The sequence below is a fragment of the Onychomys torridus genome, chromosome 2, assembly GCF_903995425.1.
Source record: "Onychomys torridus chromosome 2, mOncTor1.1, whole genome shotgun sequence".
Lineage (NCBI taxonomy): Eukaryota > Metazoa > Chordata > Mammalia > Rodentia > Cricetidae > Onychomys > Onychomys torridus.
Genome location: NC_050444.1, coordinates 136,991,835 through 137,018,003, shown reverse-complemented (window position 1 = coordinate 137,018,003; position 26,169 = coordinate 136,991,835). Strand labels below are relative to the sequence as shown.

The 26,169-nt window shown below is 42.5% G+C and overlaps 1 protein-coding gene across 16 annotated transcripts in view; it reads left to right on the top strand.

The window, feature by feature from the left end:
• Positions 1–26,169, top strand: part of Macf1 (microtubule actin crosslinking factor 1) — a 343,882-nt gene that overhangs the window by 159,540 nt on the left and 158,173 nt on the right. For 9 of the 16 annotated variants that reach the window (XM_036178125.1, XM_036178128.1, XM_036178123.1 and 6 more), the window contains 13 exons: positions 15,854–16,020; positions 16,732–16,844; positions 16,944–17,050; positions 17,637–17,756; positions 17,887–17,982; positions 18,593–18,720; positions 18,800–18,893; positions 19,075–19,229; positions 19,832–20,108; positions 21,303–21,431; positions 22,626–22,703; positions 23,535–23,696; positions 25,562–25,666. In XM_036178125.1, coding sequence (XP_036034018.1) covers positions 15,854–16,020; positions 16,732–16,844; positions 16,944–17,050; positions 17,637–17,756; positions 17,887–17,982; positions 18,593–18,720; positions 18,800–18,893; positions 19,075–19,229; positions 19,832–20,108; positions 21,303–21,431; positions 22,626–22,703; positions 23,535–23,696; positions 25,562–25,666 — 1,731 coding nt within the window. Of the gene's footprint in view, positions 1–1,493; positions 2,600–15,853; positions 16,021–16,731; positions 16,845–16,943; positions 17,051–17,636; positions 17,757–17,886; positions 17,983–18,592; positions 18,721–18,799; positions 18,894–19,074; positions 19,230–19,831; positions 20,109–21,302; positions 21,432–22,625; positions 22,704–23,534; positions 23,697–25,561; positions 25,667–26,169 lie in introns of those variants that run through there. The other 7 variants (XM_036178117.1, XM_036178119.1, XM_036178122.1 and 4 more) reach the window with 1 other exon arrangement.

The window sequence follows — 26,169 nt, the reverse complement described above, 5'->3', positions numbered from 1 at the left end:
TCAGAGTCACCTTGGGTTGCAGTGCGTTCTCACTTGTTGGACAGCGTACTGAAAACACTTGGGTGGAGGAAGCCCGCTGATAGCACAGGGTGTGCTGTGCAAGTCTCACTCAGAATGTCCTTCAGACATCATTCTGTTTCAGCTTGAGTGAAGAGCACCTGAGTCTCCGTCCTGCCACCGCTGCCCCTCCCCAGTTGTCAGCAAATATCAGTTCTCTGTTGCTCAGCCGCAGAGTCCATTGCTAGCCTACAACTGTGGGGGTATCTTCTTGTTTCCTGTGCTGAGCAGATTGCCCACCCTCTAGCTATTAGAATGGAGCCGAAATGAAAAGTCTCTTTTATTCTTGGGTATTTTTGTGACAGGGTCTCACTCAGTAGCCCAGAATAGCTTCAGACTTGCTTTGAAATCCTTCTGTTTTAGCCTCCCAAGTGCTGAGATTACCAATATGAACCATTTTACCTGGTTAAAATGAAGTCTTAGAAGGATTGTGCCTGGTGTTGCCACTTATTTGAACTTGGACAAGTTAATCAGCTTTCTTAAATCTGAGTTTCTTTACTTACAAAATTCCATGGTTGATGTGAGAATTAAACAGGATAATACATACATATATATGCATATCTTTACAGTATTTGGTACATAGCAAGTGTTCAAAATACCATAGCATCATATTTTGGCAAAAGCAGCATCAATGATTACTATTGAACATTTGTCAAATGCTGTTGGTGGTGACCTGGCTTTTGTATTGTATTGGCAAGTGATCACCTGTCCATCAAGCTTTATCATTCTAGTACTCAAAAACCGATTTCCAGGTGTTTCATCCATGTGTTAATGGCCGTCAGAATTAATAGTTGTTTTTCTTTCTTTCTTTGGAGATGGCCATATATGCCACAGGAGGACAGATTTTTTTCCATGCCCCTGTTCCTTTTCTTAATGGAAGGAGTGGGCTCTTGTATTTCTTGGGTTAAAATCTGATTATGTATATCTTACTTGCTACTCTCCTTTGGACATCTTGGAGCAGAGATTAAAACGTATTTCATGTTGTAGTTTGGGAGCCATAATTGCAGCTTCTCCGGTCTCGTCTCCCCTCCCCTTGCTGGTTAGTAGCAGCTGAGCTGGTTTGCTTCCTCCTCCCTGATATTGTTCTCCTCCTCCTCCTTCCTCCAGGGTACCTCTTCCTTCCCCTCCCTTTTCCATTTACTCTTGCATTCTCCCCTCCTCCTCCCTCTCCCTGGTTTCCAGCTCCCTTTTGCGTTCTGTTTGTGTTACTGAGGGCAGTGCTCCAATTACCTCATATTTGGAGAGAGGAAGCAGCAGCCAATCCGGTTTCTGTCTGCTTTTAGGTCAAGTGATTTCTGAACTGCAGTGAGATGCTTTGAAATTTGTCTTGTTGCAGCTCTGAGCCTGTAAGATGGCTGTCTGAATCGAGCGGCTGGGAGAGACAGAGAGAGGCGAGAGAGGCGGGGAGGGAGGGAGAAAGATTGGAGGGATTGCTGGCAGAGTGCTGGTTTTTTGAATGTTCATTGAATCCGATGAAGCCGACATTGGAATTTCTCTGGGCTCCAAGGACTGATTTAACTGCGTTTTTTTCTGAGATTGGGAGAGGAAAGAAATGGGAAATTCACTGGGCTGTGTTAAGGAGCCGAAAGAATCCATAGCTGTTCCTGAGAAGGCTCCCATATCTCCTAAGAAGAGGGTTCGGTTCAAAAGGAAGTGGAGAGGGAAGAAAACCCCTACTCTAGAAGCATCTCCCAAGGAGGACCCTTTGGAAGCCACTGGAGTCATTGAAGAGACCGAAACCCTAACCAAGTTAACAGCGAGTCTCCCAAAGGAGCACGCAGTAGGAGGGGCCAAGCACCCCCCATTAGACACTGTGCTGCCTGGAGACTCAGCTCCCAACTCAGGGGTGGGTGATCAAGGGATGATTGTGCAGGTAAAGGAGAGATTCCAAGCAGAGATCCAAACTGCTCACCTTTTGTTGGAGAATGAGTCATCAGTTGCTGGAGGGGTCTGGGATTCCCTGGAAAAGGGTATGACAGTCATTGCTCACCTGCTTGATAACCCAGCGGAAAGAAACTGTGAGAAATCTGTGAGCCAACTGGTGGAGTTTCCGAGGACAGCATCCTGCAGCAGCAGGGCTGTGCTACTGCCTTTGCAAGGAGAGACTGCAGTGGAGCAGGGAGGCACACTGCTTGGATTTTGGAGCAGCACTTTGCCTGGGACAGACTACTCCTCTGACACAGGAGATGGTGACCAACTTTTAAAGGGCTGGAGTGTGAGGGGAAGAACCAAGAATGTTCTGAGTGCCCCTCCCACAGAGTCTTGGATTGCTAAGTGCTCTGTTGCTTCATCAATACTAAAACAGTCAGGAGACCCTATTTGCATTGAACCTACCCGCGTGGGTCAAGTGTCCCACAGGGGTCCCATAATGCCTGCTTCCCAGAGTGATTTATCTGTCAGTGGCATCGCTGTGAGCATTTTGCCATCTTCCTCTGGCTATGGCAGTGATGGGCTGCATCTACATGGGATCCGGCCTGAAGATACAGAACCTGAAAAGACCTCCACACCCTTCTCAGAAGAGGATGGTACCCTGTCATTGGAGGCAAGCCATACTGATCCTGGGGTCTGGAGGAGGTGGGTGGTATATTTGGGGTAATCAAACTGTCTTCTGGATTCCTGCCTCTCAGGCATATTAAAAAGTGGAGTGGGGTAAGCAGTCAGGCAGGGTCTTGGTGCATTTCAAACTTAGCACTACACAGGGCACTGTAAGTTAGTGATTGCTAGGGTTTGGCAAGCAGAATCTATTTCAGGTCTGTCCCTTGATGCTTAATAGCAAGCCTTGTTGGCTCTGGGGAATCCCAGGTTTTGAGTATCCATGTAGTATATACAATTGCTGAAGCTGTCTGGTAGGATTGTCTTTCAAGTGCAGTGCTGGATAGTCCTCCTACTTAGGCAGGCTCTTGGTTTGTTTACCTCCTCCAAGAAGTTATGGTGTAGTCCAAAGAGGAAGGGAAGCCTATCTTAGTTTCTAAGACTGATATGGGGAAGGAAGGGATCTTGATGGCTTAGAAAGCAAGTCAGTTGTCTTCGGGCTGTTGGCTTTTCTCTCTGGAGAGTGGTGTTCTTGGTAGAGCTGATGTAATCTCTTCTCTGTGAGGACGTATCTAATGACAGCATTCATTGTGTTTGTATAGAAGGAGAGGACTCTTCCTCCTTGGCTTCTAATTTTAAAATTAGAGGAGACCAGGAGACATGCTGGAGGGGGTGGACAGGGGAGGAGACAAAGGGAAATGAGTGAATGAGATTCAGAACCACGAAGTTTACTTTGTGATTGAACTTCTTTAGGGCTTTGCTATGTCTTGTGAGGCAACAGTAACTGCTATGACTATTTCTAGGATTCAAAAATCAGGTGAGAATTCAGAAAGCTGGATACCAAGGTAAGGTCACAGGAAGATTCTGGGTAGCATACAGTGTAGCATGTAGATCATCCATAGTTGAACTTTTATTGGTATATTGGCCTCTGCAGCAATGAAGCACAAGCTTTAGCAATGCAGAACATTTTTTGTTTGTTTGTTTGTTTGTTTGTTCATTTGTTTTGGCTAAGCTGTAGACAAGTGATACTAACTACATGGTTGTCTAGATATATGAAGGTAACCTGCGTGTTGGATACCAACACAGTGAGGCTAAGGGTAAACTCAAAACTTAAGGTGATCTATGTTTGAAATTCCTTCTTTGGTGATAAATTCCTTCTTAGATAAGCCCATCTCTATACCGTCTTTCACTACAATTTGGAGACCCCAGTAATATCCTAAAAAGTGGCCATTGAAAAATATCTTTTGGGCTGGCGATAAGGTTCAGTTGTGAGAGTGCCTGCCTAGCATACCAAAGCCCTAATTTAGTCCCCACCACTAAGTAAACTAGACTTGGTGGTCCATGCATGCAATCCTGTCATTCATGAGGTGGATACAGGTGGTTTAGAAGTTCAAGGTTATTCTCTACTACATAGTGAGTTACAGGTTAAAGGCTAGTCTGAGATATGTGCGAGCTTGTCTTAAGTGGGGGAACCAAAAATAAAAACAAAAGGACTAGCAAGATTGCTTAGTGGGTAAAAGCACTCACTGCTTAATAGTTTAAGTTTGATCCCCAGAACCCATGTAAAAAGGTAGACGAAGATAGACTCTACAAAGTTGTCCTCTGACTTCCACACAGGCCCTGTGACATGTGTGCCTACATACTATAAGTCAATTTCAAAAATATAAATTAAGTCTGAGGCTTTGTCAGCCTGGAATAAAATTGCACTGTGTAAATAAAGTGTGCACTGTGGTAGGAAAGAAGGCAGGGGAGCTGCGGGTGCCAGTATTTGGGTTTTATTGGGTAAGAGAAGATATCAGAGGCAACTTTTATTTATTTTCTAATGGGTAGATGTTGAATAATTGAAGTAAAGCCAGCTGCTGAAGTGGCTTGTATTTAAAACTAATGCTATTGAAGTTGTTATTGTGGAGTCATAATATTATACAAGATTCATATAATTATAAGATAGATGCTCATAATCAAGTGTGAGACTTTTTTTCATTTTTGGTTTTTCAAGACAGGGTTTCTCTATGCAGCCCAGGCTATCCTGGGACTTACTTTGTAGACCAGGTTATCCTCAAACTCACAGCCATCCACCTGCCTTTGCCTCCCGAGTGCTGGGATTAAAGACATGCGCCACCACCACCCCTGGCAACTTCTACTCTCTTCTTGACTTTGTGGACATGGACGTGTCCCTGATGGACAGACAGAAACAACATTCCGTCTGTTGCCCAGAGGGAACAAGCTGCTACAGATCATTCTGAGAGCAGAGCTTGATTGAGCAAGAAGCCTTTTTAGAAAGGATGAAGTGGAAACATTTTGGAATTCATGGTGGAAATCAGTTCTAGATACTGAACTGTGCATGGGTAGCAGTGGTACTTTTCCATGGGCTGTGTCTTCTGGGAGGTAAGGTTCTTACAATTCTGTGAGGAATCGTAAAAGATTGGTAGAGAATATTTTGGGCAGTGAGTGATCTGTAGCTTGGTATTATTAACAGTAGGATGATTCTTTGGCTGTTTGGTATGTGAGTCAAGTTGGTATGTGATATTTTCTGAGCAGCTAGCTTTTGCTTCCATCGCTTCTACCTCTCTGCCAAGTTCAGTTGGACTACTCTGATAGGGCCAAGGGTAGGAAACTAAGTGACTGAGTCTCCATGCAGACATCTGCCATGCTTCTGAGGCTCCGTGTTCATAATGGGGCTATGGACCGACATATGTAACCTAAGAAATAACTTCTTAGATTACATATGAAATTCCTTCAGAATGAAATTCTTTAAAGCCACAGGGCATGAAACCTGCATAGTCTCTGAAGACATAATGTGTCTTCAGGGTGCTTGTCCTTTACTTGCCAACTATTCACAGGCCTACAAGACAGTGGCAGCTAGGAAGAGAGAGAGCAACATGTTCTGACCCCGTAGGCATTTGTAAATGTTGAGTGGACTCCTAGGCAAGCATCTGCCTTGAGGACAAGCTCCCTCTGTCGAGTGGGAGCATGAGGCCAGTGGAGGAGGGGCAGCTATGACTGCTCACGCAGCTCCTGGCTCTGGATTGATTGCTTGTATTGTGATTTGTTTCTAATGCAGTAGAGTAGTAATGCATCTCAGAGGATAGTGTGAGTTTCTGAGTGACAGGTGTCTGTACAACTTGTTCTATCTCATGCTGATTGGCTGAGGGCATGCTCACGGAGCTGGTGACACAACCTTACACTGTGAGTTTGTTGCTTTTCAGAAATGGGGCTGATGCCCATTCTTGCCAAATGTGTGTTTTAGATAATAGAAGTTAACTGTGGCCAGTGGCACAGTTGAAACTTCCCTTGTCAGGAAATAGTTAAAGTAGAAGGAGGCTGATGGAGGGCAGCAACAAGCATGGTTTTTAGAGTGCTAAGAAGACTGCATTTGAAGCTGGAGCATACAGGCTAACAGTAGCTTTGCTTTGAGGTCAGACAAAGGCCTTTTGGCTCTTTCCTTCTTTCAGGACTCGACTTTCTGCCATCAATATCTAGAGTATTTGGCCCATTTAAGCAAGGAAAATGGTTGAAAACTCCCTCACCTTCCACTTTGTTCCTGCCCCCAGTCCCCTGCCTGTATGGTTAGTGGATCCCATTGCACAGAAAGGGAGGGAGCTCAGAAGCCACACCTTAGAGCCCTACAACTTCAGGGAAGGCCTTAGATAAGTCCCGGGGCCAGAAATGGGAAAGAGGTCAGCTGGTATACTGTTCTCTGGGCCTAATTAGCCTTTCTATCCCTCCTCCATTTCTTCTCTTTAATTTCAGGGAGAGTTTTACTCACATTGGTTTTGTATTGTAAGAATAAGCAAAACTAAACTAGACATGATATTACTGGGAGAATATAGAAGATAGTTTTGATTAGGATTTTTCTTTTAAGATTTTGTTTCTTTTTAAATATGTACTTAATTAAATGCTGGGCAGGGCGGCTCATACATACCCTTGGGAGATAAAGGCAGGAGCGGCAGGCAGGACTTCATAGTTCTCAGCTACATGGTGAATTCTAACCCAGCCAGGGGCAGCTATGTGAGACCCTCATCTCAAAACACAGACCAAACAAAAATATTAGTTAAAAACATACTATAGAATTACTACTTTGGGTCTAACAATAGTGTATATATCTTTTAATAGTAATAGGAAGGAGTAAAGTAGGCATTGTGGATGAAACAAATTAGATATATGAGCTGATAATAGTGAAACTAGGTGCTGGTGTATAGGGACTTTTACTGTTATCTCTTGTTGTGTATTTGAAATTTTACATTTTAAATGTTAGGTTAGGTAAAATGAAATGTAACAATAATGATAAAATTATTATGTAATGCGTATACTAAAAGGGGCTACAATCTGGAATGTGTGACATGTTCAGCTGAAGTGATTACCAGTGTAGCATGGATTGCCTGGACTTGAATCCCAGCCCTGTGGCTTACAGTACACCTTACAGTACACCTTATAAATCTGTGGATTTCAGATAATAATAGCATGCACTTGGTAGGGCTATTGTGGGAATTAAATAAGTTGAAAGCAAGGTACAATGCATATTAGCAATTAGTACCATTTAAAGAATTTTACAAATAACATGAAAAGGACAAGTTCCTTGTAGAAAAATAGAGAAACTCTCAGGAACAAGCAGTTCACATGCACATACACACACACCCTACAGATGCCTCATATACATAAGACTGTCACTGCTGATGAGCAACAAGATACTATTTTCCACTCTTCATGGCAGAAAAACCTGGAAAATGCCTATTGCAAGAGGATTTGGTCTCTGGGGACAAATATAAATTTGTACTGTAATTTGGGATAAAAATGGCCACACCCTTTCTCTTTTTCTTTTTCTATTTTAAACATTCATTTAACGTATTTTTTAAAGATTTATTTATTATGCATCCAGTGTTCTTTTGGCCAGAAGAGTGAACCAGATCTCATTACAGATGGTTGTGAGCCACCATGTGGTTGCTGGGAATTGAACTCAGGACCTCTGGAAGAACAGCCAGTGCCCTTAACCTCTGAGCCATCTCTCCAGCCCCTTTTAACATATTTTATGTACATTGCTGTGAAGGTGTCAGATCTCCTGGAACTGGAGCCACAGACAGCCATGAGCTGCCATTGTGGGTGCTGGGAATTGAACCCAGGTCCTCTCAACCACTGAGCCATCTCTTCAGTCCCAACCTTGGGCTTTCATTTTGCTTATCTTCTCTTACAAGATTCTGAATTAGAACACTGATAGGCCTTCCCCTGACCTCTCATCTTGGTATAAATCCTTTTCTCTACTCCTGAGATACATACCTGCTAGTAGATACCCTGCCTGGACATTTATAATGAGCTGTGCACTGACCCTCACTTGCTCTTCAGTGAAAGTTTTCAAGGTGTGATGGCTTCTGTCTAGAAGTTTGAGACCAGCTGGGAATTTCCGGGCACCATAATCACGCTTGTTTGCTCGGAGTATCTAGTCATTTCATTTCTTGAGGTGTGTACAGATTTACAAGTCTAGCTCCCCAACCTAGCATTCCAGTGCCTCCACAATCTAGTTTCTGTCTGCCCTTCTCTCCTTCCTTTTCCCATTTCAGCTTGCCCATCTTAACACATCAACCCCTTGTTTACCTCACCCTGGGGTATGTGCCAGGTCTCACTGCATAAGCTAGGTTGGCCTCAAATGACAATTTTATCTCAGTGTCCAGTTTGGAATTCTCTTTTTCTCTTTGTTTTTCAGTTCTGTAACATCCTTTAAGGATTAATCTAAGTAATGCTCATTTCTAAATCTTACTGATCTTTGCAAAGCACAGTAAATTTCGATCCTCCTGAGATTCTTTGGGCTGTTATTATGATTATTGCTTATCGGGCATCAAATTACTTATAAGAACTTACATATAAAATGCCAGGCATGGTGACTTGTAATCACGGTGCTGGGGAAGTGGAAACGGTCCAGCCAGTGAGTTCCAGGCCTGCAATAGATCCTTTCCTGTCCTCCCCTCCTCCCCCCAACAGGATTTCTCTGTCTATCCCTAGCTGTCCTGAAACTCACTCTGTAGACCAGGCTGGCCTGGAACTCAAGAGTTCCACCTGCCTCTGCCTCCCAAATTCTGGGATTAAAGGTGCCCCACCACTGCCCAGCTAATCTTGTCTTTAAAAAGAAAACAAAACAGAAAAGATGTTTCAAAACTGGGGAACAACAGCTGAGGACGTCTTCTGGTCTGCACACGCATCTCTGTGTGCACGTGTGCACGTGTGTGCATGTGTGTGCATGTGTGTTTGTTTTCACGTATGTATGGAGGTCAGAGGACAGCTTGGAGGAGTCATTTCTCTCCTTTTACTGTATGGGTTCTGGGAGAATTTAAATCAGGTTGTCAGGCTTGGTGACAAGTGCTCTTTGCCCACTGAGCCATTTTGCCAGCCCCAGATTGATGCTTTTAAAATTATTTATATTAGTTACAAAGCTCCCGTAGTGGTCCCTAATATGGTGTTACACAGCTAGATTCTCGTGGTTAGGAATCAAATTTTTGGAGACCCAGATTCAGAAAAAAAGCATGGCTGTATCGATAGCAAAGATAACATTTGAGTAGCATTTTTTAAAGATTTATTTATTTATTATATACACAGAAGAGGGCACCAGATCTCATTACAGATGGTTGTGAGCCACCATGTGGTTGCTGGGAATTGAACTCAGGACCTCTGGAAGAACAGTCAGTGCTCTTAACCTCTGAGCCATCTCTCCAGCCCCTTAGAATAGCATTTTAACATAACACAAAAATGCTAAATCAATTACATAGTTTGACTTGTGTGGTAGACCAGCCCTCACACTTATTTACCCCAGAAAATATTGAGGAATGAGGGATAAGAGACTTAGAAATAGAGAGGAGAGAACTAAGAGAACACACTTGTGTGGGCCTGGATCCTTTCCACCACCTCAGACCTTATTCCAAAGTTCTGTTTATAACAATGTCAAGGGGTCTTGTATAATATTAGCGGGACCAGCCTTAATATTATACATCCCAGGGGCTCAGGAGAGAGGACTTAAAGGCGAGGACTATTTTCAGGAAATAGAATCTCAGCACACCGAGCTCTATAGTCCACTTGCTTTTAGTTCCTCTGGCATAACATCCTATCTACACAGTTTCAGTTCTGTTCTCGTGCCTAGCTCCTTTCTTGCCTGATTTCTCTCTGTTTATCTGCTGCTTCCTCTAAGTTCTATCTTAATTCTCTCATCTTAATTCTGCCTCATCTAGGGCCTTTTTAGCTTGTTCTTACCCAGCTAGGACTTCCCCATCTGACTCTTCCTCATCTCCCATCTCGTTCCTCTAGTACTCTCTTCTAGCCCTTCAATCTAGTTCTTCCCCATCTCAGTTTGTTCCTCTCAATTTCTTACCCATCTAGTTCTTCCATTCTCTTTTCTCTTCTCCGTTCCATGCCCTGGAAGTCCTGGTATAAAACGGGAGGGTCTGAGCTAAATTGTGTAAAGCTATTACCTCACCTAGGTGGTGTCTCCTGTTAGTCCTTGAAAGTGATATCTGATTCCAGAGAAAGCTTTTCCTGAGGCTGTTCTCCAGATTCCTGGAATGGGTAGGTCCAGAGAGTGATCAGTCCATACTGTTAGCCCTTCTAGGGAAAAGTCAATTGGGAAAACTATGAAGGCACACATGATTTTCTTAACAGAAGACAGCTGATATATAACAAGCCAAATAACACCAAAAACTCTTTGGAATTTGTCTTCCTCTGAAGAAATTCCCTGATCCCTCCAGCTGAGTTCTTATGATATATTTCTGTGGCCTGTAGCAAAGGGGTGGAGCAAAAGACCCTCCCCCTTTGCTAGTTACAGTCATCTGGTACCCAGGCCCATGGTCCAAACAACTTCTTAGGCAGTTCTGCTGTGTACAGCCACTAGGAAACCTAGTGGGCTCCAACAAACTTGATTATTGCTTTTCATTTTATTTGTGGAAGGGGTATGGATATATGTAGGGATGCGTGCGCATGTATGCATGTATATATGTGCACATGTATATAGAATTCAGAGGTTTACAACATGGAGCATCTTCCTTGGTTGCTTTCTACCTTGGTTTTCGGTTTCTTACTAAACCTACAGCTTACCAGTTGCCTAGTCTAGCTGGCCAGTGAGCTCCTATCTCCACCATCTACCCATTAAAAAAATAAAATAAAAATTGCCTCGGATATTCTCTTTTACCCAATAAAACCCAAATACTGGCACCCGCAGCTCCCCTGCCTTCTTTCCTACCACAGTGCACACAGTGCAATTTTATTCCAGGCTAACAAAGCCTCAGACTTAATTATGCTTTTGAAGTTGACTTACTATCATATGTGGGCAACATGTCACAGAGCCTGTTGTAATCTGTCTTCGGCTACCTTTTTACTTGAGTTCTGGGGATCAACTCCTTACTATACTACCTGGCATAAGGTTAAGATGTTGGTAATGCTTATAGAATTATTGGGATATATTACGTTTGTGGGAATGCTTTGGAGAAGAAATTAACTGAACCTTGTGTAGTATATGATAGGAGTATCGAGCAGACACATGTAGTCTCTGACATGGTTTTGAGGCTATCTTATTACCACTCAGCCAGGGAAGGAAACTCCCTGAACTGGAAGGTGGATCTCTGCATTTGAATGTTAAAGTAAATCTTCTGCAGACCTAGTGATGGGACACATAGCACGTGAGAGAGAGTATTACATGACGAGACGGACAGAAGCCTCAGCTAATTACTGAGATGCTTGTGATGGTAATCATATTTTTACAACCAGTTTACAATCTAGAAAGGGTTGTAATCCAAGCATGGTATTTTTTTCTTCCCCAAGGGAGCCAAACATTTCTTTGTCTCATTAAACCTGTGTTGAAAATCTGAAGTAAAGCTCTTCACTAAAGTGGTTTCAATGCATTGAAGAAAATGCCTTAGTAGTTAAGAGCACTGACTGCCCTTTAGGGGACCCAAGTTCAGTCTAGGGGTTCCAATGTCCTCTTTAGGCATTGTATGCATTTGGTGCATAATGCATGCAGGTAGAACTTATGTACATATAACATAATTTTGTAAAGTAGTTTCAGTGCAATGCACAGCAAGGCATTGTGACTGAAGCTGGGAATGGCAGGTAGGGGATGTCATTAGAGAGATGAATGTGGTTATTTTGGTTAAATAATTAGAACTTAGTTTTTGGTAAAGAACTCAAATGCTCAAATTTCATTTTGCTAATTCTTCCCCTGTTTCATTTCACCAAATCTATTTCCTGATCCTTCTTACTATGTACATGAAGCAGCCACAATGAAAATGATGGGCATATGTCAGTGTCTAGTGACATTTGTCCATTAAAACAGGAGTCTAGAAATATCGCTAAAGGGAATGGAAATAGAGTTGACTTTAGGGAGTAAATTCATACTGACCCCAGAGGAACGTTGGCTTTTGGGTACAATGTCCCCGCTTCAGCTTCATAGCTCTCTCCATCAAACTTGGAATTGATTGAATTTTATAGCATAGTTTCACACAGTTTCTATTTGAAAGCAATTGATGGATCTGAAATATTTACAAAATGAATTTTAACTGTCAATTGTTGAGTATCTGCAGTAACCATTTAGCTTTATGGTATGCATATGTGGGAAACAAATAATAATCTGAAAATTGTCAGGTGAATATGGAGTCAGCAGAGAGGGGGTGAATGATGGAAAGATTTGTAGAATCATTTTATTATCAGGCATTATCAAAGTGCACTAGCTTGAATTCCTGACAAAGGGCAGAACTCTGTACCCATCAGTTTGCTGCTTAGGCTACCATTTCATTTCACTTTGACACACAAGTGGCTTCCTGGGCTCTATGCAAACTCTCCATACTGTTCTTTGAGTGTGCCTTCAAACATTTTGGCAGCTTAGTCAGTTTGCAGGATTTTTTTTAAATCCTAAATTAAGTATTAAAATTTCTGGCCCTGATTTTTAAAATAATAGAAGTACCCTGACTTACAACAGGGTTATATCCCAATTTGATTTATGTATTTAATTTGAAACTGTATTATCACTGTAATTTAAAAATATATTTAATACATGTAACCTACCAAGCATCATAGTTTAACCTGGACCACCTTAAACTGCACCGATCACTTGTTTGCCCATACTTGGGTAAATTTATATAACATAATACAAAGCCTGTTGTAATAATAAAGTATTTAATAATTGGTGTAACTTACTGAGCACTCTTCTACTGAATCTATAAAACAGTAGTCAGCAGTAAGTATACTCTTACACTATTGTAGATTTAAAAATCCCAAGTAAACTTGAGATCCTACCGGATGGATCCTTTGTTGTAATCTCATTTATTATGAGTTGAATTTTTTAAATTTAGTATAAGACAGTCGGAGGTGTCTTATTGTCAGATTCCCTTGTTCTCGCCACTGGAGAGCTGGCTGCTTTAGACCCTGCATTTGATAGAGACAGTGAGGTGGTAGATGTCCTGTGGATATGACCATGCCTTAGACCCTGCATTTGATAGAGACAGTGAGGAGGTAGATATCCTGTGGATATGACCATGCTTTATTTCTCCCAAATACTCAAACCTAAAATTATTCTTGGTATACTGGATTTATTGTTTATTTTTGAGACAGTGTCTCATTGACTGTTGCTGTCTAGCTTGTGACTTTCTGTGTAGTTCAAGCTGGCCTTGAATTTGGGGCAAGCCTCCTGCCTCTGTGTCTCAAGTGCTGCGATTATAGGTTTGCACCACAGAACTATTGTAACAGAATATGTTTTCCAGGTACTTCATCTGTTTAAATACTCCAGGAGGAATTTCTTGTCCTTTGTTACATATGGGAAAACAGAGTGTAACAGGCATAAGCCATTTGTCTCAGGTCACAGTCCTCTTAAATGTCTCCTGTTATGAGTCATCTGAAAACAAATTCTTGTACTTTTTTTTTTGTGTTAATCAAGATTATTTTATAGTTTTCTGTATTAATGTGCTCACGTCTTCTGTGAGGAGGCCCTGCTGTCACCATTAGTGAGTGTGCTTCTGTGAGGAGGCCCTGCTGTCACCATTAGTGAGTGTGCTTCTGTGAGGAGGCCCTGCTGTCACCATTAGTGAGTGTGCTTCTGTGAGGAGGCCCTGCTGTCACCATTAGTGAGTGTGCTTCTGTGAGGAGGCCCTGCTGTCACCATTAGTGAGTGTGCTTCTGTGAGGAGGCCCTGCTGTCACCATCAGTGAGTGTGCTTCTGTGAGGAGGCCCTGCTGTCACCATCAGTGAGTGTGCTTCTGTGAGGAGGCCCTGCTGTCACCATCAGTGAGTGTGCTTCTGTGAGGAGGCCCTGCTGTCACCATCAGTGAGTGTGCTTCTGTGAGGAGGCCCTGCTGTCACCATTAGTGAGTGTGCTTCTGTGAGGAGGCCCTGGTCACCATTAGCTCACTAAACTTGTTTAACTTTATACGCCACTTTGAATTTGCAGTTTGCTAGATTCTTGATAGATTTTACCCTCAGATGCTTTCATTTATTTACTTTTACTATTTCATTATAAACTGAATAATTATTAATTAAGAAGTCCTCACTATTTGATCAGCACATGAGGCGAGTGTGTGCAGTATTCAGAATCTCAGAGCTGGACATTATTTATTTCTTCACATCTGAGCTGCTGCTTGATGTGTCCGGTGACCAGGAGCTCACCCTCATTTTAGATAGTTTTGGTATTAGCATGTGTTGCTCAAACCCTTGAGAAACCTATAGTCTTTTTTTTTTCTTTCTCCTTTTTTGGTTTTTTGAGACAGGGTTTCTCTGTGTAGCTTTGCGATTTTCCTGGAACTCCCTTTGTAGACCAGGCTAGCCTCGAACTCACAAAGATCCGAGTGCTGGGATTAAAGGTGTGCCACTGCCACCCAGCAGAAACCTATGGTCTTCAGAGATAAAATTAAATATAAGAATTAATAATTGGTAGTACAAAATAGCATCCAGTTAAATGATGATACAGGTTGTCAGGGCTGTCAGCATTAAAGAATTACTAAAGGAAAACCATCATTCAGTGAAGAGAGAAACAAGATCTTTTTATCATAACCCTGAGTTTGGGGTAGATTACCATATCTCCTCTGAAAAGATGGTTATCATCACTCCTGTTTTTATGCCTGTGATAGCTGACCTTGGAGCCGGGAGGGTGGGATTCAAACTCAGGTCTCTGTGGAATTACAGACATGCACGTTTTCTTCTGCTCCATTCCTATTTCTCTAAAGTAGATCTGGTGTTACACTTTAAGAAGTGTCTCCAAATAGCTTTTCTGTTTCTTATAATAAAAGTGTGCAGAGCTGAAGAGATGGCTCAGTGGTTTAACACACTCACTGTTCTATCAGGGGACTCAAGTTCAATTCCCAGCACCCACAACAGGCAAACACCTATAATCCCAACTCTAGGTGTATCTGACACCCCTTGACTCTGAGGACTCCTGTGCACATGCCTCTCCCTCCCCCCGACACACACACAACTGGGTGGTGTTGACACACGCCTTTAATCCCAGCACTAGGGAGGCAGAGACAGGCAGATCTCTGTGTTGAGACCTGCCTGGGCTATAGAGCAAGTTTATTGGTGAAATTATATGGCTATCCACTACACAAGTTCCAGGACAGCCAAGTCTACAAAGAGAAACCATGCCTCAAAAAAACAAACCAAACCAAGCCAAACCGAAAAAATCCCACTCAAATCCTATGAAAAGGCTGATTGGTCTATAATGATAACAAAATAAATAGAGAGAATATTCAATATTGGACATTACCATGTGCGAGCAAGCATAGTATGTAGACTAAAAACAATACAACTATGCTAGATGTCAGTTTTGAATTCAGTCTTAAAGAATACGTAAAACTTGTTAGGAAATGATGAAGAATATATACAAAATATTTTATATAAAAATGTTTACTGAGCAAAAGTAAGCATGAGACAGCAGAAAGTTATAAAGATCTTAAACTCTAATGATAAATCACTGGTTACAAATTATAGCCCATATTCAGGCCAGAAGTCTTTGGAAAATAGTCATTAAACTTTATAAAAAGAAATAGAATAATCAAACTCAGAGATCCAGCTGTCTCTGCCTCCTAAGTACTGGGATTAAAGGCGTGAGCCACCATGGCCAGGCCAGTTTGATAAATTTTAATTTGTGTTTTTCTAACTATCAGAGAGGTTGAATATCTGTTGGAGCTGTCACCAACAGTGCTGCCAGCCAGCTTTGGGTCTCTCTTCCTTTATTAGTCATACTAGAGAGAAGAGAAAGACAAGAGACCTCATCATCTTTGAAGGAATTATTCCATGTCTCATCTGTTTGCAGATCTCTGACATCTACATTAGTGGGGAGTCAGGGGATATGTCTGCCAAGGAGAAACTACTCTTGTGGACTCAGAAAGTCACGGCTGGTTACACAGGGATCAAATGCACCAACTTTTCTTCCTGCTGGAGTGATGGGAAAATGTTCAATGCGTTGATACACAGGTACAGGTACGTACAGTGGGATCTCGTGCTCTTAGAAGGAATTCTTCTCATCTCATATCGCTTCCACCAAGGATTAGACCCCAAGTCACTGCTTTGTTTGGAAAGCAATCTGTATTGAGCCCTACTGTTTAGGCACTGGCCAAAGGAGTGAGCTGATCGACGTTCTTGCTTTCAGGAAGCTGCCTGTCTGCTGAGGAGGATGGGTAGTAAACAGAACTGGGTGCTGTCATACAGTAGCAGGCGCGGTGGAAGGACAGAGTTATAGGGTTATGGTCATTGGACAAAGATGACCAGAGATAGCCTCTTAGATGAGGATGTCAAAAGTGAGTCATGCAGGCTCTGGGGTCAAAGTGTCTCAAGTAGGGCCTGAAGAGGGGCTGGATCAAAGTAAGGAGCAACAGCTGACCTGGAATGACTCGAGGAAGGAAGATAGGAGTTTGAACCACAAGAACAAAAATAATTTGAGCTCTGAGTGGTCATACACATGTATCAATTTTCACTTTGTACTAGTTTATAGATTTGTGTAGACTTGGAATTGGGTAGCATTAGATGCCTGGTGTGCAATTAAAACCAGGCTCAGGATTAGTATCCCCCTTCCTCCTGCTTTCTCTCGAATTCATTCAGTGTTTTGCATTCTGGGAACATTAGGTTCTCCTTGTGTGAGCTCATGTGCTGTGTAGATGATGGTTTTTCCCGGGCCTTGGTGGACTTTTACAGACCCGATCTGGTGGATATGGAGAGAGTGCACATCCAGAGTAACCGGGAAAATCTGGAGCAGGCTTTTGAAGTAGCTGAGAGACTCGGGGTCACGCGATTGCTGGATGCAGAAGGTGAGAGTACTGAATTTTAAGTACATTTAGCATGTTATCCTAATTCCTTCTCCTGGCAAGTTCCCCTGTTCTGACCGAGAAATTCTACCTTTCTCTCAGATGTGGATGTACCATCTCCAGATGAAAAGTCTGTAATCACTTATGTGTCTTCAATATATGATGCCTTCCCCAAAGTCCCTGAGGGTGGCGAAGGGATCAGTGCTACGGTAAAAGAACATTTTCCTAAAGTACCTTGATTCGTTGAGGTAGAGTGCCTTCATTAGCTAGTGTTACTTAAATTCTTTTGTATTTACAAAGACCACCTGAGTCAACATTACCTCTATCATAATGGACAATGTCGTAGGAATGAGCCTCAGTGTTGCTCATGTTATACCATCTAACATAGACCATTTGATGTTAAATGCCAGCAAAGAATGCTCTTTTCATCCCAGCTGTAATTCAAGATGAAGCAGTGTTTTCTTGCCTACTGATACAGGTTTGATTAGGCACCACGGCTGTGAGCTCTAGGCTAGCCTTGAACTCATGGTCCTGCTGCCTCAGTCTCCCAAGTGTTGTAATTACAATGTGAAGAATCACCTTGGTTTATATATAGTCTTCCTACCTGTCAGGATATTGAGTGGCAGCCTGGGATTCCTTGGGGTACTTTGAAACTGAGACTTTGAGGATTAAGTTAGATATCTGTCTAGGCAATTAGAAGAAGGTTCTGTATGGCATGGGGTGGTCTGAGCCCTTTATCCTGTGCTGCTGCTGGAAAGTGCAAATATCTCTATGACGTCTGCCTTCTGTCTGTAGGAAGTGGACTCCAGGTGGCAAGAATACCAAAGCCGAGTGGACTCACTCATTCCCTGGATCAGACAGCATACAATCTTGATGTCAGATAAATCTTTCCCCCAGAACCCTGTTGAATTAAAGGTAAAAGCATGGATTTAAGTTTCTTTTTCTAAATTCTCTCTGTGAGTGAGCCTCAGAGTGTGCTGCTGCTGGCTTTGGGGAGGTGGTGTGAAAGTTTTTTAATTCATTCATCAAATATTAATTTTTGTAGGCACTTTATAACCAATATATACACTTCAAAGAAACAGAAATTGTTGCCAAGGAGAGAGAGAAAGGAAGAATCAAAGAGTTATATAAGTTGTTAGAGGTAAGGAGGCCTGTTTGGGTTAAGACTTGGGGTTTGCCAGTTCGCACTGTTGTTGCTTCCTAAGAGGTTCCTCATGTTCTCCTTTTATCACTACCAAGGGACTGATGCCCTTGGCGGATCGTGGAGATCTGTGATAAAGGAACGGCATCAACAAACTGTCATTATTAAAGGAGTCATTGAAAAACATTGTCTCTTCAGAAATCTGTTTTTTTCCTTGCTTTTTAAAGGGAAACTAAATCTTTCCCTCTGATGAGAAGACAGGAGATGTCTATTCATATTTTGATTCCTACAGGACTTGAAACTAAGGAGTTGGGTGGATTTAACCTTGCTAGAATCAGGTTCATCTAGAAGACTTTTTCTAGAAGTGATAGAAAGGATGGAACAGTTTAGAACAAGTGGTCTTTGCACATTAGAGCTTAGATACAAATGTTTTGCCTCTTAAGTTGTCAGGTGTTTTATTCTTATCCTATATTAGATAGTGTGGAAAACTGCTGATTGACTAGATAACCCCCCACTCCCCCCCCCCCCCCAAAAAAAAACCAAGAAGCAAAATATGAAAACAGGCCAGCGGGCAGGCCTGTGGTTGGGGACTGAAGAGTGTCTCTTTCAGGTGTGGATTGAATTTGGCAGAATTAAACTGCCCCACGGCTGCCACCCTAACCATGTCGAAGAGGAGTGGGGGAAGCTCATCGTGGAAATGCTAGAGCGAGAGAAGTCCCTACGGCCAGCTGTGGAGAGGTGGGTCCGGGAGGCAGTCCGGCGTTCCTTAGGGGCTCCTCTGAGTCCTGGACTTCATTATGGCCTTTATGGTTTTTAGGCTGGAATTGCTGCTGCAGATTGCAAACAAAATACAGAATGGTGCTTTGAACTGTGAAGAAAAACTGACACTAGCTAAGAATACACTGCAGGCTGTAAGTATTTGCTTTGTCTTACATCTTATGTCACCTGTTTTCCACTTTTCACTGGAGACTGCTCTAACAGTCAGCATTAGCAGTTGAGGAATCCAGCTGTGTAACTTCCTTTTTCTTGGTTCCCTCCAGCCTAGTGGGTGAGAGCAATGAGCTTGCCCCACCCATACTCTTTCTTTCTCAGGATGCTGCACACCTGGAATCAGGACAGCCAGTCCAGTGTGAGTCAGATGTCATCATGTACATTCAAGAGTGCGAAGGTCTCATCAGGCAGCTGCAGGTGGATCTCCAGATCCTACGGGATGAGAATTACTACCAGCTAGAGGAGCTGGCCTTTAGGTGAGGAGGAAGGGGCTCATGGGGAGGGCTTGCTTGCTTGCTGTGAGGTAAAGGATCGAGACTGAGACAAGAGCCAGGTACTGAGTTTACTTGAATCTCAGAACTCTGTTTCTGGGATACTGCGTGCATGTACTCTAAGCAGGAAATTTCCTGCAGTAAATTTCTCCTTTTGCACACCCTTCCCACCAAGTGCCTGTAGAATATTTCTGGGTCACTGTGCCATCTTATTATATTCCTTTCTATTTCAGAGTGTCCTGCACAGGTGTGCTAACACATTTGACCTTGAAACACTGGTGGTCTAGTGAACTCATGTTGTGGATGAGGAAACTGAGATCCACAGAGAGGCAATCCAGCATTTAGTCTATGATGACCTTCAGGAACCATAGATATTATGTTACTTCCTTCCAATTAACACTTTAATTTGGCATTTGCCTCGAAAACTCCAAACTAGATGATGTTAAAATACCACTTTGCATTCCTGTTAACACTTTTTCAGAACACTTCTCCTGGTGTGCTCTCATTTTTATTTTTATCATGTGCTTGTTAAATAGATAATGACAGTTTTATTTTAAGCATGTTTTAAGTTTCCTCTTCTCCTCTAGGGTCATGCGTCTGCAGGATGAGCTGGTCACCCTGCGCTTGGAGTGTACAAATCTATACCGGAAAGGCCATTTTACTTCACTTGAGTTGGTCCCACCCTCTACTTTAACCACTACTCACCTGAAAGCAGAACCCATGAACAAGACAACTCATTCTTCTTCTACCTCCTGGTTTCGAAAACCTATGACCCGGACTGAACTTGTATCTGTCTCCTCCTCTGAAGACGAAGGCAGTCTCCGATTTGTATATGAACTACTTTCTTGGGTGGAAGAGATGCAGGTGGGTGTATATCCAGAAAGCTGTTCCTGGTAGAGAAAACCGTAATTATCGATCCTGTCTGCAACCGATCCCTTCTCTTTAAATGACCCCTTGCCCCTCCACTCTAGTCCATGCTGGCCTGGAAGTTAGTGTAGCCTAGGCTGTCCTTGAACTCATGATCTTCCTACCCCAGCCTCCTAGTGCTGGGATTTCGGCATATGCCATCATGCCTGATTCCTTTCTCCTTCTATTTTAAATGGACAGGGTCAGTATAGATGTTCACAATCCCACACTGCATAGCACCAGCTTTTCTGACTTGAAGCTCTTGGGGAGTCTGTTACCTTCTGTTAACCTGCCCTAAGTGGTAGCTTGTGGGAAACTTGCAGTATCTATGTAGCTCAGTTGTCTCCTCTGACGTTTCCTTGTGGGTAGGAGAGTGTATTCTTTGGCTTTTGTTGTTTTGATCAGACCTCTTAAATTTAAGCAAGATTGATAAATTTATTCCACAAGTCCAGTGGTACTACTTAATAATATATTAGGTTAATAGCTCAAATTTGACATTGTCCTATGCCAGGCTGTCCTTGTAAACCCAGGACCCAGGAGGCTAACACAGGAGGTGATGAGTCCCAGGCCAGATAGGACCCCCATCTCAAGGAAGAGAAAAGGGGGAAAGACAAAGAAAGGGGAAGAAATCTTCTGTTGGCTAGTCACTGATGCTGTGAATCAAAATATTTTTTAGATGTGTCTTTTTTCTTTTTCTTTTCCCTTTTTTTAAAAAATCCACTCTGAAATTAAGAGACTCTTGATGATTTGTTGTTTTGTTTAAGACAGGGTCTCACTATTTAGCTTGGGCATGTCTGTGACTCTACAAAGCCCCACTTCTGCCTGATAAACTCAGGACTATTTTCTCACAGGCCGCCATTGCTGTAGTTAGTGGGGCTTCCTCTCTAGGCCCTCAAGGGTTGCTTGTAGTGTATCTTCCTATAAAATGCCATGGGATGAGAGAGATGGTTTAGATGCCCAATTCTTACCCCTTGCCATTTTGTCTATTTAAGTCAAGGTCCAGACTGACGTAGAAATCCTAAGCGTGTTCTGAGATTACAAGCATGCGCTACTACACTGGGCTCTATTCCCAGTGATCTCATCCAGATGTTGACTCTGACCACTTTCCTGTCCTTTGCAAGCTATAACACATCTGCGCTTTAATTGTCTCAGATGGAACTGGAACGAGCAGAGTGGGGTAGTGACCTGCCTAGTGTGGCGCTGCAGCTGGAGATGCAGCAGCACACCCACGCCAGTGTGGAAGAACTGGGCTCAAGCGTCAAAGACGCCAGGTTGTATGAGGTAAATAGCATTCAGAATCTACACCATGAGAGTTGATGGTTTTGGGGGGGGGGGCGGGGCTGGAGAGATGGGCCAGCAGTTAAGAGCACTGGCTGCTCTTCCGGAGGACCCGGGTTCAATTCCCAACACCCACATGGCAGCTCACACCTGTCTGTAACTCCAGTTCCAGGAGATCTGACACCTTCACACCAATGCACGTTAAATAAAGTTTAAAAAGAGAGAGAGAGAGTTCTGGGGAGGAGCAGATAGTGTGGGAGCTCTATCAACACTGCTGAAAAGGAAAGAATATAATGACTATACTTTACAACTAATTCCCACTTATTCAAAGTGTCTCTATTAACCTTTGAAATAACTTTGTGAACTAAAAGCAACACATGATTTTAGGAACTAGAGAGATGGCTCAGTGGTTAAGAGTTCATATTGCTCTTATAGATGTTCTAAATTCAGTTCCCAGAACCCACATCAGATGCTCACAAATGCCTGTAACTCCAGCTCGAAGGCCTATACAGGCTCCTGCAGTCAGAGGCATATACTCCACATAAAGACACGCAGACGGGCACACAAATTTAAAAAGAGAAAAGAAAAATTGAAAAACTTTAAAAAGTGATGCTGAAAGCTGAAATCAGAAGTAGTAACTAACAGTATCTAAACTCAGGCCATCTGTCTCCAAATTTCATATTATTTTCCTTTTGCTATGAGCCTGCAGTAGAGAGCTGGGGTGGAGAAACTTCTCACTGGTCAATCCTCCATCACTTATCATTCGGTCTTTTTGAGTGTTTTGGTTTGGTTTCTAGTGGTAGTAGGCCAACCTTAGGGGCTCAGTGCCTCACTGCCTGGGCAAGTGTTCTGTAATACCCTGTGCTCCTGTCTTCCTGGTTTTTATTTTGTCTCCTCCATCTTCAGAGGAGCAAATGAGTAGTTTGGCCGTCATCAGGCATGGGGTTTGCTTAGAAGCCTCTGGATTACTGGAAACATGGCCATGAGGAGTGCTGGTTAGGTTACCTGCTGAATTGTCCACTCAGGGCTACCTGTAGCTATGAAGTTGGACATAGAAACGTGATGTCTAGGCCTGTGTTTGTCAGAGCATCAAGCCCTCACCTGCATATCAACATTCTGTTTACATTGTTGAAACCATACCACAGAGTTTCCTCACTCTTTCTCTACTGTCTTTTTATTCCATTCCTTTTGTGTCAGGGAAAGATGTCCCAGAATTTTCATACCAGCTATGTTGAAACTCTTGGAAAATTGGAGACACAGTACTGTAAATTGAAGGTGAGTTTTTTACTTAGACCTTGACTGGTTGACTTAGATTGTGCCCATAGAGAATCTGGCTCCCTCCAAACAAGACTCTTCCCTAATTCAAATGGTTTGGGTCTTAGTTTTCTTTTTTCTTTCTTTCTTTTTTTTTTAGGTTATATATTTACTGTGTAATTATTCATATAGGTTATAATATTCTTTTTGAGGTATTATCTCTACATAGCCCATGATAGCCTTTAAACTACTTGTACCTCAATGCTCCAAATTCCAATATTATAGCTGTATTCCTCCACAATGAACTTGCAAATTCTTAAAGGGTCAGAAACAACTGCTCTGGGAAATTATAAGCAAGTAAAACCCACCTTGGCTGTGTTCTTCACCAAAAAGTGGCCGTGTGTATTGTGAGACACCCTGACTAACGCATTCAGACTAACTGAGAGGGTTCCTGTCTTGATTCTCCACTCCTAGTCATTGCACTTGTCCATGTGGAACAAGCTGAGGTGACTCTATACAGGCCCTACAAAGGCCTCGACTCACATCTTCAACGGAAGATTGACCATGACCCTGGAAGTTTTGTTTCTAATTATGTAAAATTTGAGTCCACGGGTGAAGAACCCAAGATACTTTAAAAAAAGAAAAAAAGGCTTAGGATGTATGTGAGGCTTAACTAATGGCAGAGTGTCTCCTAGCATGCCTACAGCCTTAGGTTCAAATACCAGCACTGTACAACAACAACAAACTAGGCCTAATGCACTTCCTGGGTTATTCTTTCCTGATGTCACTGTTATCTTCTCCAGATGCAAAGGCTGGCTGGCACTGTAATCTTTTAATCCTTGCTTTTTCCAGGAGACTTCTAGCTTCCGAATGAGACACCTTCAGAGTTTGCACAAATTTGTCTCCAGAGCTACAGCTGAACTGATCTGGTTGAATGGGAAGGAGGAAGAAGAACTAGCATGTGATTGGAGTGACAGTAACCCCAACATCTCGGCCAAGAAGACCTATTTCTCTGTGAGTCCCACAGTTGGCAACGTCTCTGCTGCTGGTCTAGTGGTTCTCAACCTGTGGCTTGTGACCCCTCTGACAAACTTCTGTCTCTAAGAATATTTATGTTATGATTAGTAGCCAAACTACAGTTATGAAGTAGCAACAAAATCATTTTATGATTGGGATCACCACAACACGAGGAAGGTTGAGAACCATGAGCTGGAGTTAGATGCTGATAGGTAGAAATGGGGGCTCTGCTCACTGCATCCGTTTTTGTGAGAAATGTGTACAGAGGGGTGGGAGCCCTTGAGTGGACTTATTTAGAAGGGTGTGTTTGGAGTAGATAGAGCAGCAGTCTGCAAGTTGAGTCATTTCAGAAATTAATATAGCTTTGTGGTTAAGATTACAGGGTTTGGCCGGGCGGTGATGGTGCATGCCTTTAATCACAGCACTTGGGAGGCAGAGCCAGGCGGATCTCTTATGAGTTTGAGGCCAGCCTGGGCTACCAAGTGAGCTCCAGGAAAAGGCACAAAGCTTCACAGGGAAACCCTGTCTCGAACCCCCCCCCCAAAAAAAAAAAGATTACAGGGTTTGTAGTATGACAAACCTAAGTTCAAGTTCTTATTTGTCCACTAACTAGCTTTGTGACCTGGGGCAAGGCATTTAGTCTCTCCAGGCCTTTGTAAAAATGAGATAATAGTTCTTTGAAAGGGCTGTATAAAAGCTTGAGTAAGACTTAAGCTAATCTAAGCAAAGTGTTTTATTACAGGAAATAATATTATTTAACTGAGTTGCACTTTTAGATTTCCATAATAGTTTGGGTTCTTATTAACATTTTGATCTTAATTTCTTAAAATGTAAATTGGTTGGGAAATTCATCATTAATGGGGCAATGCCTTCTACTCTTTCTTCCTACCTTCTCCCCAGCTCTCTCCCTTTTTCTCTGCCTCTCTCTTCCCTCCTCTTGAATCTTTAAAAAAAAAATCATTCATTTTATGTTTATGGGTATTTTGCTTGCATATATGTCTGTGTACCACATGTGTGAGTTACAGACGGTTGTGAGCAACAATGTGGGTGCTGGGAATTGAACCTGGGTTTTCTGGAAGACTAGTCAGTGCTCTTAACTGCCAAGCCATCTCCAGCTCCGCCTTCTATTCTTTATAATGAAGAAGTAGACAAGTAAGTAGGAGTATTTTTTTGCTACTGTTAGTATTTCCATACTCAGGGTATTAAAATATTTTATAATCTTTTATGCAAACAGATAGCTCTTCCACTAGTACCCACTTTGGTGGATTTGGTTCTGTGACTCTACAGTTATTTTTAAAATGTGATTAGAGATTAGACATAGGAATCTTGTGACGAGAAAAGGAAAGACCAGGTGCTCTGATGCTGTCAGCAGTGTGGAAACTGCAGTGAGGCTAGACATAAAATGAAGCTTCAAGGAGACGAGATTAACTCTGAGAGGAAGTGTTCACTGAAAAGCCAGGATTTAAATTAGGTCTTGTATTAATAGGATTTTGTTTCAGAGGAGGACATTTTAGCTGAGAGAACAGTTAGCAAAGCCTACCAGTCAGTGGTCTCTCCACTAGTGTTCGTGCTTGTGTGGTGCTGACTAACTAGCCACTCTAGCCATGCTTGCTCTCTCCTCTGCCTCCTGAGTTCTCCCAGTCTACTGGGGCCAGCTCAGGTCTTGTGCTTTCTGAATCCTTCCCTTTAGTTCCATCATTTTTGCACTTTTCTCAGATCCCCAGGCGTTTGTGGTTTATACATCACATCTTGGCATCAATCCTGTTACAGGATCCTCAAAGTCACTAGGGAACACTGTGTTTTCTTTATTGCCTCTTTTTCCTTAATAGCATTTATTCCATAAAATTAAATTCAATTTGCAGGAGTTGACAATGGAACTGGAAGGGAAACAAGATGTATTTCGTTCTCTGCAAGATACAGCAGAACAGTTATCACTTGAGAACCACCCAGCTAAGCAAACAGTGGAGGTTTGTGATTCTAATATGTGTGAAGGTCAAAGGTACTGTTATAAAAACGCTGAAATCAGAAGCTTTGCTCTTCCACGGCCTGGAGGAAATGTCACATCACTTGTTTCAGATCATCTCCCTTCCTATCCCAGACTGTTTGGTAGTTCCCAGAAGCCTGCAGATAGATTCAATAGTTTGAGGAGAATATTAAGAAAAAAAAGTTAGGAGACATTGATTCTTGACTTATGAGGAAAGGGACTCGTGTTATATACATATCTATTTTAAATAACTGTCCAGATATATCTTCTTTTTTTATAAAGATTTTCTTTTGCCGGGCAGTGGTGGTGCACGCCTGTAATCCCAGCACTCGGGAGGCAGAGGCAGGTGGATCTTTGTGAGTTCAAGGCCGGCCTGGTCTACAGTGCGAGATCCAGGAAAGGTGCAAAGCTACACAGAGAAACCCTGTTTCGAAAAAACCAAAAAAAAAAAAAAAAAAAAAAAAGATTTTCTTTTTACATGTATGA